General features: G+C 36.3%; 1 protein-coding gene across 1 annotated transcript in view; it reads left to right on the top strand.

The window, feature by feature from the left end:
- LRRC28 (leucine rich repeat containing 28) overlaps positions 1-14,474 on the top strand; it is a 375,800-nt gene that overhangs the window by 84,648 nt on the left and 276,678 nt on the right. Inside the window, exons 3-4 of the mRNA XM_007959947.2 lie at positions 2,941-2,978; positions 3,568-3,705. Coding sequence (XP_007958138.1) covers positions 2,941-2,978; positions 3,568-3,705 — 176 coding nt within the window. The remainder of the gene's footprint in view (positions 1-2,940; positions 2,979-3,567; positions 3,706-14,474) is intronic.

Here is a 14,474-nt window from a genome sequence, read left to right as displayed (position 1 = left end):
ACTTCCGTCCAACTTGGACTTCTTCCTTCAGTACCATTAGTTCTTGATCTTATGCTACCTCCTGTCTTTTGGTTAACTAGTACCACTCTAACAGAAAATACTACAAATGGGATAGCTTGAACAATCGGGAGTTTATTCTCTTACAGTTTTGGAGGCTAGAAGTCTGAGTTCAAAGTGCCAGGCTCTAGGAGCAGGGTGTGAGCCAGCCCCTCAACTTTGGGCTTCAGTGTTGCCTCTTGTTCTTGGCCTACTGAAGCTGACAGCTTTCTTCACTCAGGCAGCTGCTGGCTGCTGAGGCTGACAAACCCAAGGTTGAGAAGTAAAAAGGCACAGTCCTGATATTACCAAACCACTCGGCTGGCCATTGACTCAAGTCCATTAAGAGTCCCAACATCAGCACACAGCATGGCAGATGCTGAATAACGACTCGGCTACATGCAGGATTTAAGAGTGCCAAATGCAGACCATTCCCAAAGTTTCTCCTTATATACTGGAAGCAGACCACATCCCTAAAACAGCTGCTCAGCTGCTCCAGTAGATTCCACCTTGGAATTGATTGCCAGTCTCATCATGGGAGTAACACAACCAGCTGCTCAGACACTCAAAACCAGGCTCAGCCTCATCTACTTTTCCTATATTGATATGGTGTCTTGCAACTTTGCTGAACTTGTTTATGAGCCCTAGTTCCCTCCAACCACACACACACCCCAGAGTCCACTATTGAAGAACATCTTGGTTATCCTTCATTTTGAGCAATTATGAATAAAGCCACAATAAACATTTAGATACAGATATTTTCATGTATGTGGGGACCTAACTTTTCAGATCACTTGTATAAATATTTAGGAGTGTGATTTCTGGGCTGTGTGATAAGTCTATATTTAACTGCATAAAAAACTGCCAAACCATCTTCCAAAGTGAGTATACCATTTTTCATTCTCATCAGCAATTAATGAGAGTTCTGCTTTATTTGAGTAAAAGAGTTTGATAAAAACTAGTATCATTGAAATACATTTGAACTATTCTGAATTAGAAAAATTAAGTAAAGGGAAATGACTTACACTTAAAAGTCGTAAGCCTGTGACTACAAATGAGTCATGCTCATAAGGTAGTAACTATAAAAACAATAGCAATAAGCATCGATTAAACTCTTGTTATGTGCCAAGCACTTTTCTAAATACTTTGCATTTATTAATTCATTTAATCATTACAATCCAACATTCTTGTGTTGTAGGAATTACTCCTATCTTCATTTATAGATTAAGAAACCAAGGGGTTAAGTAATTTTCTTCTGTTCCCATGGTATCGGCATGCAGGCAGTCTGACTCCAGAGCCTGCTGTCTAATCCACTACACAAGTTATGAGTCTTAGTTGGTTGTACATTAGAATAACTTAGAGAGTTGAAAAAGAAAAAATACTGAAGAACTAAAATACACTCCTCCTCAAGAAAAGGTGTATTACTTGGCATGAGACAGTCTTGGGCATCCATATTTTAAAGGCCCCTGGGTGATTCTAATGTGAAGTGAGGGCTGGAAACACTCCATAGAACTTTATACTGTATCTTCATTATTATGTAGATAATATAATGTGTTAAAATATACTTTTTAAATTTAATTCATAATAGTGGTTACTTTAGTTCATATTTTGATTTGGACGTTTTCATGTCCTTTTTTATAGGTTAAACTTGAGTTGGGAGAATAGGCAAATATTTTGCTTAAAAAATTATTTTCAATGATCAGTGTCTTTATTCTGGTATCTAAGCACTCTGGCTTTTGTGTAACAAATACAAGTGTGTGTGTCACAAAGAATTTTTAGAGTCACCTAATAAAGTACACACGTATTCCTTCCTAAAATTAATGTTTAAAGAGTATTGGTTTTAAAATCATTTCTTGTACACAAAGCAAAGAATAAAATATACAGAGAACTGTGTACTTGGTTAAATTGTTAGATCCAGCCGGTTAATTACCTGCTATAAAATTGATTTAATTCAGCATTGAATAATCTTTGTAACATTATTAATTTTCACTTTGTGAATCTGTGTTCAATAATATCATAACATTTGGAAAAATAAATATAGAAAATATTTCAAATTCATATTTAAAAAATACTTTATGAACATTGATTAGGTTCAATAAATAAAACTATAGATTTCCAAATGAAGTGCACCAAAATCTAGTTTTCTTGTTTTTAAATTAATTTTAAAAAATTATTTCTAAATGATCTCCAAGTTACTTCATTGATTTCCACTCTGAATAGTTGGTTAATGACAATTGCATCCGATCCCCGCCAGAGAGTGCTAAAGACACTTCATTGTGGCAGGTGTTTGCTTAGACTTGCCTGAACTTGTCAGCCTCAGTAAACTTTTCTTTTTAAAAGAATTGGATTTCTTGTTTACCACTTACCTTTTGCTGTGAATAATTCTGTACCTTGGCAATTGAGTATGTCTATAAACCAAACCTACTGTCATGAGACCCTATATAATCTTCCCCATTCGTAAGCATGCTGGCTGGAAATACCTTAAATCTGATTATTCCCTCAGATTATCCTTTAGAAGTTAAAGGTTGCATCTCCCTTTTCGCAGTAGTTTATCTTACTTTGTATAATAGGCATATTTTTGAAAACTTGAATAATTAAAAACAAACAAGAAAAACTAGTCATTTGTTTTATGAGGTTAAAAAAAGTACTTCATAATTTATCTATTGATCAGTCTTTTAAAATAGCAAATACTTAAGTAGATTTAATATTTGCAATTTTTACATAAAATATTATTCTCAAAGAATTATCAGTTAGTTAGGATTTTGTGTGAGTGCATTAGAGCAGGATGTAAAATAAAGTTTTTATTCCTTTATTTCTGATGAATTTCTGAGTGAAACTTGGCACAATGGTTATTTAATAAAAGTACTGAATGCTCATAGCTGTTTTTCTTTTATTTTTCCCCAGGTACCTTCATTCAAATAACATAGTTGTGGTTCCAGAAGGTAAGTGACCTTCCAGTTTTTAGTTTAGAGACAGTAAAGTTTCACTTTATAAGTAGAACAAATTGTCTCTTTCAAACTGTTTTGGTTTTTGTAGTAGAGAATTTTAATTACAAAGCGTGTTTAATTTGTATTAGCTTCAGAACTGTGTTTTCTTAATTTGTAAGTCCTGTTAAGGAAGATGATTAAATATGGAAAACCATTATAATGGTTATATGAATAATTATTAGATAAATTGTTTTAGGTAAATAATAAGATGGAACATTCTAAATTTATAAATTCAATTTAAATTGTAGTAAGGTACCTGTTGTACTGTTTCATGAATTATTTATTCAGGTAGCTGTTTATATTCTTTAATGTTTTTTATTTGTGTTCCTTTTAAAGTTATATGTCATCTTGAGGTAGAAATATTAACTCTTAAATAAAATTTAGTCCAGTCTTTGTTTTGACTGTCTTGTAAGCAGTGGAGACAAGGATGTTAAATATAAAAAAAATTTAACTTGGAATATATGCATTAAGTATTTGGCATAACACTTGGGTCAAATTAATGTTGTTTTTGCTGTTTGTATGTTTGTTTGTTTTGTTTTTTAAGCCATTGGGTCCCTTGTAAAACTCCAGTGTCTGGATCTTAGTGACAATGCCTTAGAAATTGTTTGCCCAGAAATTGGTCGTCTGAGAGCTTTACGTCATCTTCGATTAGCTAATAACCAACTACAATTCCTACCTCCAGGTAATCATAGTCTATAGCACATGAGTGTCTTTTGTCTATTACAAATCTATTTTTATCAGGTTTCTCACTGGGTGCCCAGGCATTGGGCTGTGGATGTATTTGTATTTGTAAGAATTTGATTGCCTGTTTGTTTGAAGATGAAATGAGGAATGTGTGTAAAATGTAACGTAAGAGTCTTTATTTTGCTGCAAACATAAGAAAGTGGCATTTATATTTTGGAGCTACGATTGTTACTACAATTGTGCATTGGAATCAGTGTCCCCTTAGAATCAGTGCCCAAAATATTTGGACCAAAAAAAAAAAAAACAATTCAGTTTTGAGTATAAGGTAGGAGAATTTCAGTGAGCTTTGCAGAAGGCACTCATTTTAGTATCAAAAGGGATACATACAGTGTTTTCTTTCATACTCCAGTGGAGTCACTGGTGTACATTAACTTTGATTTAATAAAAAGTCATGTTAGAATTTAGCAGCAGAATTTAAATTTGAGTCCTAAAATTAATCATCAGTTCTACCTTCTGAACACACCATTAGATTATGATGTACACATAAACAGTACTGGGAGTCCCTGGGTAGTGCAAAGTTAACATACTTGGCTGCTAATTAAAAGGTTGGAGATTTGAGTCCACCCCGAGGTATCTCAGAAGAATAACGCAGGCAATCTACTTCCGAAAAATGAGCCACTAAAAACCTGTGGAGCACAGTTCTACTCTGAGACACAAGTCACCATGAGTTGAAATTGACAGCACTTTCTTTTTTTTAAAATCCAAAAAAAAAAAAAACTGCCATCAAGTTGATTGTGGCTCATAGAGAACCCCAATGGGTTTTCAAGGCTCTAAATCTTTATAAAAGTAGATTGCCTCATCTTCCTTCTATGGAGCAACAGTTTGAACTGCTGATCTTCTTGTTAGCAGCCAAATGCCTTATCCATTATGCCATCAGAACTCTCTCTCTCTCTCTTTTTTTTTTTTTTTTTTTAAATAGTACTGAAATCCTGCATTCTCTTCAACTATACACCTTAAACCATTTGAGTTTCTTATGAGGGGCATCCAGAGTCCTTACTTTGTGAATCTACACGTTTGCAAGTTCCAGTATCATGTATCATTTCCCACACAAAACAAGGTGATGTATGATTAAAAAAAAAAAAAACACTTGAGCTTTGGATATTACATGAAAGGTAACTGTGTATTCAAGGATGAGTAGAGAAAGATAACAGATATAGGGCAATTATCTGGGATAATTTCTACTTAGTAACTCTTGTGAACACCAGCCAGTCTTTTAGCTTGTCTAAGTGAAGTTTGTGACTCAAGGTTACAAATTGCTACCTGTCATAAATCTTTAGTCATATGAGGATATTATGAGCTGTTCTTGTTAAATCCGTGAATGAAAAAATCTATTATATTTCTTTGTGATTTTAAAAAATAATACTTTCTCTTAAGGATTTTTCCAAGTACAAAAGTTTCTAAATATTTTAGTAGAAATGTAGTAACTGATACATTTTTAGACTTTATGTACCTGCATTTGTATATAGGTCCAACATTGCTTACAAAAATGATACAATTACAGTAGTGACGCTGCTTAAAAAATAATTTTTAATCTTATATAATGAGTATGTTATTCTTTTTCCAACTATAGTTTATATAAAAACATTCAAGACAATATAGGAATATGATCTTAACTTTATACTAAAGTTTCTGGCTCAACTGGTGTTTCATCATCCTAGTTTCATCAAATTTACATATTCAGTAAATTAAATTATCTTTTACATATTGCCTCAGAAATATACCAGTAAAGGCATACTTTAAGTTTTCATAATATTTTCATATATAAAACTTACACAAGATATTTTGTGCAATCAGCATGAATGGATATAATAGTGTATTTATTATATATAATATATAATACTGTTTATAAAATATGTAAACTCTTAACATTCTTTTAAAGAATGTATAAGAAATTCAGTTCTCTGTTACACCTTTTCTGTGAATTCTATTATTCTCTTTTCCAGTAATGTAAGAACATTTTGTGATCTTAGAATGTGGTCATTTCATTCCATTATGTAGTCTCAGAGGTTAAGGATATACCTCTAACACCATTGCCTGACTTCCTAATAACCAGTAAATATTATATGTTTCCTGACCACTTTTGTATTATTTATCTCTCACCTTGTTGCACAAGAGATTTGAGGCATTTATTTCTGATTTTATTTTCCTAGCTTTATTTCTGTTGTCTGCATTTAGCTTTAAAAGGAGCTCTCGCAGCATAGAAGTTAAAGTTTTGGTTGCTAGCCAAAAGGTCAGCAGTGTGAGCCCACCAGTGGCTCTGTGAGAGACAGATGTGGTAGTCTGCTTCCATAAAGATTTACAGCCTTTAAAACTTTATAGAGCAGTTCTACTCTGTCCTAAAGGGTTGCTATGAGTCAAAACTGACTCAATGGCAGTGGGGTTTGGGCATTTGGTTTTACTTGTTTTGAGTAAAATTATATATAGTAATAGCTATGTGGTTTGAATGAGAACTTTTGATTGAGCCAGCTATAGATTTTTCTCTCGTTCAGCTGCCATGAGTAGCAGTGGACTCAACAACAACCACCAGAAAACAAACTCACTGCCATCAAGTCGATTCTGACTCATAGCGACCTCTGTTGGGTTTCCAAGGCTGTAAATCTTTATGGAAGCACACTGCCTCATTTTTCTTCCATGGAGCAGCTGTTGGTTTTGAGCCACTGACTTTTGTTAGTAGCCAAATAACCACTACACTCGCAGAGCTCCTTAACAGTGGACCAGGCCTTACTAATTATTTGGTTCATTTATATATATCTTTATGTGGTAATCTTTAATGTTATGATTTGAATGGTTAAGGAGTTAGGTACTTCCATCGTTTCCCCCCACCCCCACCCCCTAGCAAATGTTTGAGGACACATTTGTGAAAAACTCTTCTAATTATAGTTAAATTAAAAAAAAAAAAAAAATTGGAACTACCTTGTTGTTGCCATTGATGACAGTAAACACACATTGCTATCTGACTGATAACCTCTTCTACATAATAATAGCCCAGTCTATTATGTACAGATGTCTTATGTGACATAGAACATTTCCATCACTCCAGAGACTTCCCTCATGACTCTTTTGGTCAGTCTGCTTGCCCTAGGCAAACAGTTTTGATTTTTATCACCATAGATTAATTTGATCTGTTGTTGAACTTAATATAAATAGAACCATATAGTATATACTCTGTGTCTGGTGTCTTTCATACAAAATAATGTTTTTGAGATGCTTCCATGCTGTTGCATGTGTCAGTTACTCATTCTTTTTTTAATTGTAGAGTAGTATTCCATTGTATGAATATATAATATGTGTATTTATTTCCTCTTTGGGCCATTATAAATAAAGCTAGTATAAACATTCTTGTGTAAGAAGATACATGTTTTCATTTCTCTTGAGTGAATACTCAAGACTACTCCCGAGTGCTGGTTTCTAGGGTAGATGTATATTTGACTTTATTAGAAATTGCCCAACAATTTTCAAAGTGGTTTTACCATTTTATGATTCTCTTTGTCTGTGGAGGGTTGACCATGGCTTCCCCTTATTCTGTGAATATTGCCTCTGGGAGATTACTCTTTGACATTTCCTATTCTCCCTTTCCCTAACACTCCCTCCTCTGCCCCCATTCCTCCAGACTTCCTTAGCTGAAAGCTTTCCTGCCCCATTTTTGGTGGACCTGTGAGAAGGAGTTGGGAGGAAGTGGTTAGTACAGTCTCTGTCTTTCTATCAGGGGCTCCTCTGGATTCTAACCTGGTTTGCCAGTCCACACATAACTCTTTAACAGTTTATCTTCTTTCTCTTTAACTCTTCTCTATAGCAGATTCCTTGTCCTCCCTCTGTTTCAGTTAAGGATGATAGCAGCTGGAGAGTGCCTCTGTTTAAAATGGGCTTGTTAATTTTTGGATTTCATTTAAGTTTCTTTGTGTCCCCAGTCTCTGATGGGTTTTAAAAACTGTGATTATGTAGCTTATCCAACTTGTTTTAGCTGTTAGAGTGAGAATGATGTCTCTTGTGACTTTCTATTTTTGAATGGGAATTAAATCCTCCCTTCCCTACTTTTCCTTACCCTCACCACCCTCACCAAGAAAGGAGGTTCCTCTGTACCTCCTTTCTGTCTTCTTTCAGATTATTTTAGTGTGTTCCATTTTATTTATTCTCTTGACTTTTCTCTATCATTTATAATACCAACCCTCAGTTTGTGGCAGTCTGTTTAGATTGCTGTACCACTTTGTATAAAATGTAAGAACCTTTAAAATAGTATATACTTCCATTTACTTTCCTTCTTTTGTGCTATTGTACCATGTATTTTATTTCTATATGTACTGTGGACTCCATATTATGTTGTCATTTTTACAAAACAGTCATTTGTCCTTAAAGGATAATAAGAGAATAAAAAGTTGTCTTTTGTATTTATCATATATTTACCATTTCCTGTGCTCTTCTGGACAATCAACTTCCATAGAGATACCACCTCAGAAACCCAAGAAGGGGTTGCTATGAGTCGGAACCGACTCGACAGCAGTGAGTTTGTTTGTTTGGTGCTCTTCATACATTTTCTGTCTGGGTATCATTTTTCTTCAATTCCTGGGTGACATAAACGGTTAAGCACTTGACTGCCAGTTCTGCTCTATACACATGAAGCCGCCATGAATTGGAATTGACTTGATCAACAACAGTCATTCCTCTTCAGTCTAAAGAACTGTCTTTAGTATTTCGTGTAGTACAGTTCTTTAGCAATGAACTGTCTCAGTATTTGTTTATGTGAAACTGTCTTTATTTCATGTTCATTTTTAAAGAATATGCTCTCTGGATACAGAATTCTAAGTTGACTTCCTCCCTCCCCCCACTCTTGCCCCCTTTTGGCACCTGAAGGCTGATTCTTCTGGCCTCATATTGTTTCTGATGAAAAGTCCATTATGATTTGTATCATTGTTACCCAGTACATATGTCTTTTAAAATAAGCCTTTAGTTCTATGCATTACATTTTTTTCTCTTTATCTCTGGCAGTTTGTCTGTGTTGTGCCATAATACAGGATTTTTAATATTTATCCTTCTCAGGATTTTTTAGATTCTCAGATTGGGACATTTTCTGCCATTCATTCTTCAGGTATTTTTTTGCCTACATTTGCTCTTTCTGCAACTTTACTTACCCAGTAGTTAGATCACTCAAAGCTTTATTGAAGCTTTGTTCTCTTTTTTTTTTTTAATCTTTTTTCCTCTGGATCTTAGACTGGATGATATGTATTGATCTGTTTTCTAGTTCTTTAACTTCTTTTGTACTTTGCAGTATGCTGTTTATTAAACCCCCATCCACTTTCCAGAGACTGTTTCCTGCTTATTACTTGAAAACAATTCTTTCATATATTTCTGTCTGGTTTTCTAATCATATTGTGGTGGGAGTGTCTTCTCTCAGTTACTCTGTTATATCTGCAAGTAGAATTCCTATTAGGTGTTTTTTGATTTCCCTTCTGATTGCTTAACTGCATTCTTTTTTATTTTTTAAAATTATGTACCACATAAACATTTGTATATTGCCTTCTTTTTCTTTCAATATCAAAGCTATAACATTATTTGTTACAGACAAATTTAAACTCATGTTCATTAAAAGCTCTTCTAATTTGATTAAGTAAAATTATATGACCTATAATGAGTAGATGTACTATCCACCTGTAAATAAAGGATTATTGGGAAGAGTTCCATCATCACATTTGGCTGTTTGGCAAATACTTTGTGCCTCACCCTTGGTAAAGAACACAAAGACCAATGGATGTTTTATTGGAGGAGGCAGAAAAACCAACTATTCTTGATATTGAAGAGAAGCTGGATTCTACTGGAATTTGCTGGAAACTCTCTATGAGCTCCTGTGAGAGAATGTTGCTGTAGAAGAGGAGGAGGAGGAGGAGGAGAAAGAGGAGGAAGAGGAGGAAGAGGAGGAGGAGGAGTGTCAGAACCTGTCTAACTTCAGGGGCATAATAACCAGTGTGGTAGTTCGGTTTTTTGTGTCAACTTGGCTGGGCCTGGTTGAGTGACTGGGCAGCTGGTGGTAGTTAATCCCCATGAGGAGACTGGCAATCAACTCCATGGTGGGATCTACCACCAGCAGCTGAGTAGCTGCCTTTGGGTATGTGGTCTGCTTCCTGTATATAAGGTGAAGCCTTTGGGCATGGTCTCTAGCCTATGGCACACTTGGACCCTGCATGTAGCCTTGTTATTGCTCAGCAGCCTGCTATGCTCTGCCGACCTTGGGACTTACAATGGACTTAAGTCAATGGCCTGCCGTGTGGTAACATTGGGACTGTGCCTTTGTACTTGTCAACGTTGGGTTTTCTCAGCCTCAGCAGCCAGCAGTTGTCTGAGTGAAGAAAAGCGTCTAGCTCCAGTGGGCCAGGAGCAGGAGGCAGAGCTGGTCCCCAAGGTTGAGGGGCTTTTACTTAGTCCCTAGAGCCTGGCACTTTGAACTTAGACTTAAAGCCTCCAAATTATAAGAATAAATTCCTGTTTGTTAAGGCCATCTCATTCGTAGTATATTCTTGTCAGAGAGGCACTAGGTAACCAGAACAACCAGGAACAGCCTGAAGCTGATTCCCATGAGGCAGTGGTCAGACATATGTTTTACCAATTCTAACATTCTAATACGTGAGAGCTGTCCCTACCATGGCACTTTCTACTTCTTTTCTGGGTTTGATAATCTCTTCTGGGGTCACACAGAACTCACAAAACATACTTCATTTAACTGGTTTATTATGGAAGTAACAGGGTACAATTTGGCATTAGGATCAACAGGATACATCTTGGGGATCAGGATCAGGAAGCCTGTAGGCAAAGACTACCTTCTTCACTGCCAGCCAGTTCTCTCAGCTCTTCTTGGCTGTACAGGCCTTCTCTCAGCCTCCAGAGAACAAACCACCTATTGGCCTCCTCAAGACAGGCTCCTCTTGGTCCTTCTATCTGTCACCATTGAATCTGCTGCAGGCCCCTTCTGGGCCTTTCAGTGTCTTCAGTGTTACAGCTCTCTGAGGAGATTCCTTGTTTCATCTCTTTCTGCTTCTTTTCTTTCTTCTCTCTCCTTCTTCTTGCTTCTTTTCTACCTGTTTCTGTCTGAAAAAATCTGTTATTGGTTGCATATATACACAACTTCTTGTCAGTTTCAAAGCATGGCCCTCCCACCATGACCACAAACTGACTAATCCCTTCTCAGTAGGCCACAGACACTTCATTTGCATGATAGGGTATAGTAACTTCATTTGCATAGTGTCTAGCCACTTCATTTACATAGTATATTGACCTGTCCTTGCAAGGTGCATACCAATTACAGGCCAGGCTGCAGCCCAGACCACACAAAATATATCAAACCCAGTTGTTTACAGTTTACACAGGAAATGTAACAAACTCTGTATGGTAGAAAACTAGGGCAAATGTAACTCCTTAAGATGTAGGGTAAAAGTCTCTCAAGCTGTTTTTTTTCAAAGAACCAAGGCAAAATTCCCCATACAGAGCTTCATTTCACTATAGATGTGCTAACAAGTAACTAACAAAAAGTAACCAGGAATTAGAAAAAATGATTCTTGCATCTGGCACATAAATCAACCTACATTTTATAAAAAATGCTTTTTATCATTGGAAAGTTGTTTGGTCTATAGTAGTCCCCCCTTATCTATGGGGGATGCATTCTAAGACACCCAGTGGATGCCTGAAACCGTGGATAGTACCAAACTATGTATATACTATGTTTTTTTCCTGTACATATATACCTATCTATGATAAAGTTTATAAATTAGGCACAGTAAGAGATTAATAACAGTAACTAAAAATAAAATAGAATAATTATTAAGTAAAATAAGGGTTACTTGAATACAAGCAATGCAGTACCACAACTGTCAATCTGATAACTGAGACAACTACTAAGCAGACTAATGGGCGGTTAGCATGTATTATGTGGATACACTGGACAAAGGATGATTCATGTTCTGGGTGGGACAGAGCAGGATGATGTGAGATTTTATCACGCTACTCAGGATGGTGTGCAGTTTAAAACTTAAGAATTGTTTATTTCTGGAATTTTCCATTTAATATTTTTGGACTGTGGTTGACTACGGGTAACTCAAACCACGGAAACCAAAACCGTGGATGGGGGAGACTACTGTACCAAAAAAGAAAGGATTTTTAGCCCAAATTAAAAACACTAAAGCAATTCCTGTTGTTCTTAATGGCTAAAAGCATGAACAAAAGCAGAAATATGTACTACATGTAACCAAAACTTGAAATTCAGGTATGGTCAAATAGGGTTTTTTGCCTCCTTAATTTTTTTTTTTTTCCCTTCTCCATTGTTTTATTAGAATGAAATTTAGTATCCTATTTGCCACCTACCCTGTTCTGAAAGCTCTGTGCTTTTTGGTCCAAGGTGGAGGTAGGAAGGAGCACATCACATTATTCCTACAGAAGACAGAGAAGGAACCACACTCTCATCACTCGGGCTTCCACTGTTGCTTACTACCCCGTTTAAGACTTTGTTAACATAGTCTTATGGGTAATGGTGCAGCCAGTTGTGATTTTTTTTAGGGAGGCTAATCCCACTCCTTGCTCACAGGTGCTCCACCTTTGAAATCTTAGGTTACAGTTCTTACTAAAAAAGAATTAGAAAAAGAAAGCTCTGCTAGAGCAACCTCCCTGGTGTCACCCAGGCTAAGTACATATGGTCAGCATTATATATAAACAGACATTCTCTATTTTGTGGGTTATCTTGGGGAATTATCATTTCATCTCCCTAACAAATACGTATTTATTCAAAATACCACATTTTACTCAAGGAAGTGGGGAATATAAAAGTGAGAAAAATATGGACCCAAGCTTCAAAGGAGCTTATAGTATTTTATTGTCTAATATTTTAAATTACATACTTCCAAAGAAAGGATTAGACAGAGAGGAAAGAAGGAGGTACTGGGCACATTAGTGTTACTGGTTATTTTCCTAGTACATTGTCAAGTGATAAGAAACCCAGTTTGGGAAGACAAAATCTAACTTTCTGTTTGAGACTCTGCTTGCTAGATGACCACTGAATAAATGAAAAAAAATTTCTGCCTGTCTTAAACTCATGTTCAGAATCTAATCTTTCAATGTCCTTTATAGACCTTGAATTATTTTACTAGTTTTTCATTAAAAATCTATAACATATAGAATTTTTAATTTAGATACAAAAGTGATGTTGGTATACTAAATTGCTCCCTAGGTGGTGCAAATTGTTAGGTGCCCAGGTACTAACTGAAAACTTGGTAATTTGAAACCACTAAGAGGCACCTAGGAGCTCTGGTAGCATAGTGCCTAAGACACTTGACTGCTAACCAGAAGGCTGGTGGTTCAAACCCACCAGCCACTCCTCAGAAGGAAGGTTGGGCAATCCTACTTCTGTGTGATACTGCCTTGGAAACCCAAGGAGGGGTCGCTATGAGTTGGGCCCACTCGACGGCACACAACAACAGCAACAACAAGAGGCACCTGGTAATGTAGTGCCTAAGGCACTTGACTGCTAACCAGAAGGCTGGTGGTTCAAACCCACCAGCCACTCCTTGGAAGGAGGGTTGGACAATCTACTTCCATAGTAATACTGCCTTGGAAACCCAAGGAGGAGTCACTATGAGTTGGGTCCCGCTGGACAACACATAACAACAACAAGAGGCACCTCAGAAGAAATAAACTCTAAAAGTAACAAGTTTGAAATCTTTGAAAACTATGGAATGTAGTTCTATTCCTAGGAGCTCTGGTGGCGTAGTGCCTAAGGCATTTGACTGCTAATCAGAAGGCTGGCGGTTCAAACCCACCAGCCACTCCTTAGAAAGAATGTTGGGCAATCTACTTCTGTAGTGATACCACCTCGGAAAGCCAAGGAGGGGTCACTGTGAGTCGGATATGACTCAACGGCAGTGAGTTTTAGTATAGTTCTATTCTGCACACATGAGGTCACCATGAGTTGGAGTTGACACCAATACAATTGGTTGTTTTTCTCTTTTTTGTACTAAATTAAATAAAAACATTTCTCAGAAAAATATTTTTATTTTAGATTCTATTACATATTGTAAAATGTGGTTCTACATGGAGCTAAAACTTTTAAACTTTATTTACAAGCTACTAAGCTTTGAGAAATTGGGCAAAACCCTTGGAATAAAAAGGGACATTAAAATTATCCTAAAACAGTTTTGCTGTCAACTGTGTGTTCTCAATGCCAAATAAATTTAGAAAAAATACTCCTTTTTAGGGAAGATATGAGGGGAAAAGGTAGAAACCATGCCAAATGTCTCCATAGCCAAAGTTTGTTGTGATGATACCTGTAAGAAAAAGGCAAAAGGAGAAAAGTTTGTTCCTCAGGCTTGGAAAGCCTCTACCATTAGGCATGCTCCTGTGCTTAGCACATTGAGCTCTTTCCATAGACCATTCTTTTGTGACAAGATTTAAAATCAGCCAACATCTTACCACCAGAGATCCAACATGAAATCTTAAAAACTTCTCAGTACTTCTTTTCTCTTTCTTTTTTGATTTTTTTTTTCTTTTTTTTTTATTAGGATTTGGGTAAAGATTTACACAGTAAATTCACTTTTCATACAGCAGTTCACATATACTTTGTCTCATGTCATTGACCAAAACAGCAGCTCCCCTCCCACTTCCTCCCCATAGTTACCTCCTCCCAGTGTCCATCCCTTCATACTCTTCTGCACCCTGAGCTATCTCCCTGTGCATAAG

This window comes from Orycteropus afer, unplaced genomic scaffold (genome assembly GCF_000298275.1).
Source record: "Orycteropus afer afer isolate SDZICR_OR568_19922 unplaced genomic scaffold, OryAfe1.0 scaffold00019, whole genome shotgun sequence".
NCBI classification, from domain to species: Eukaryota; Metazoa; Chordata; class Mammalia; order Tubulidentata; family Orycteropodidae; genus Orycteropus; species Orycteropus afer.
This window is presented reverse-complemented; position numbering and strand designations above follow the sequence as displayed.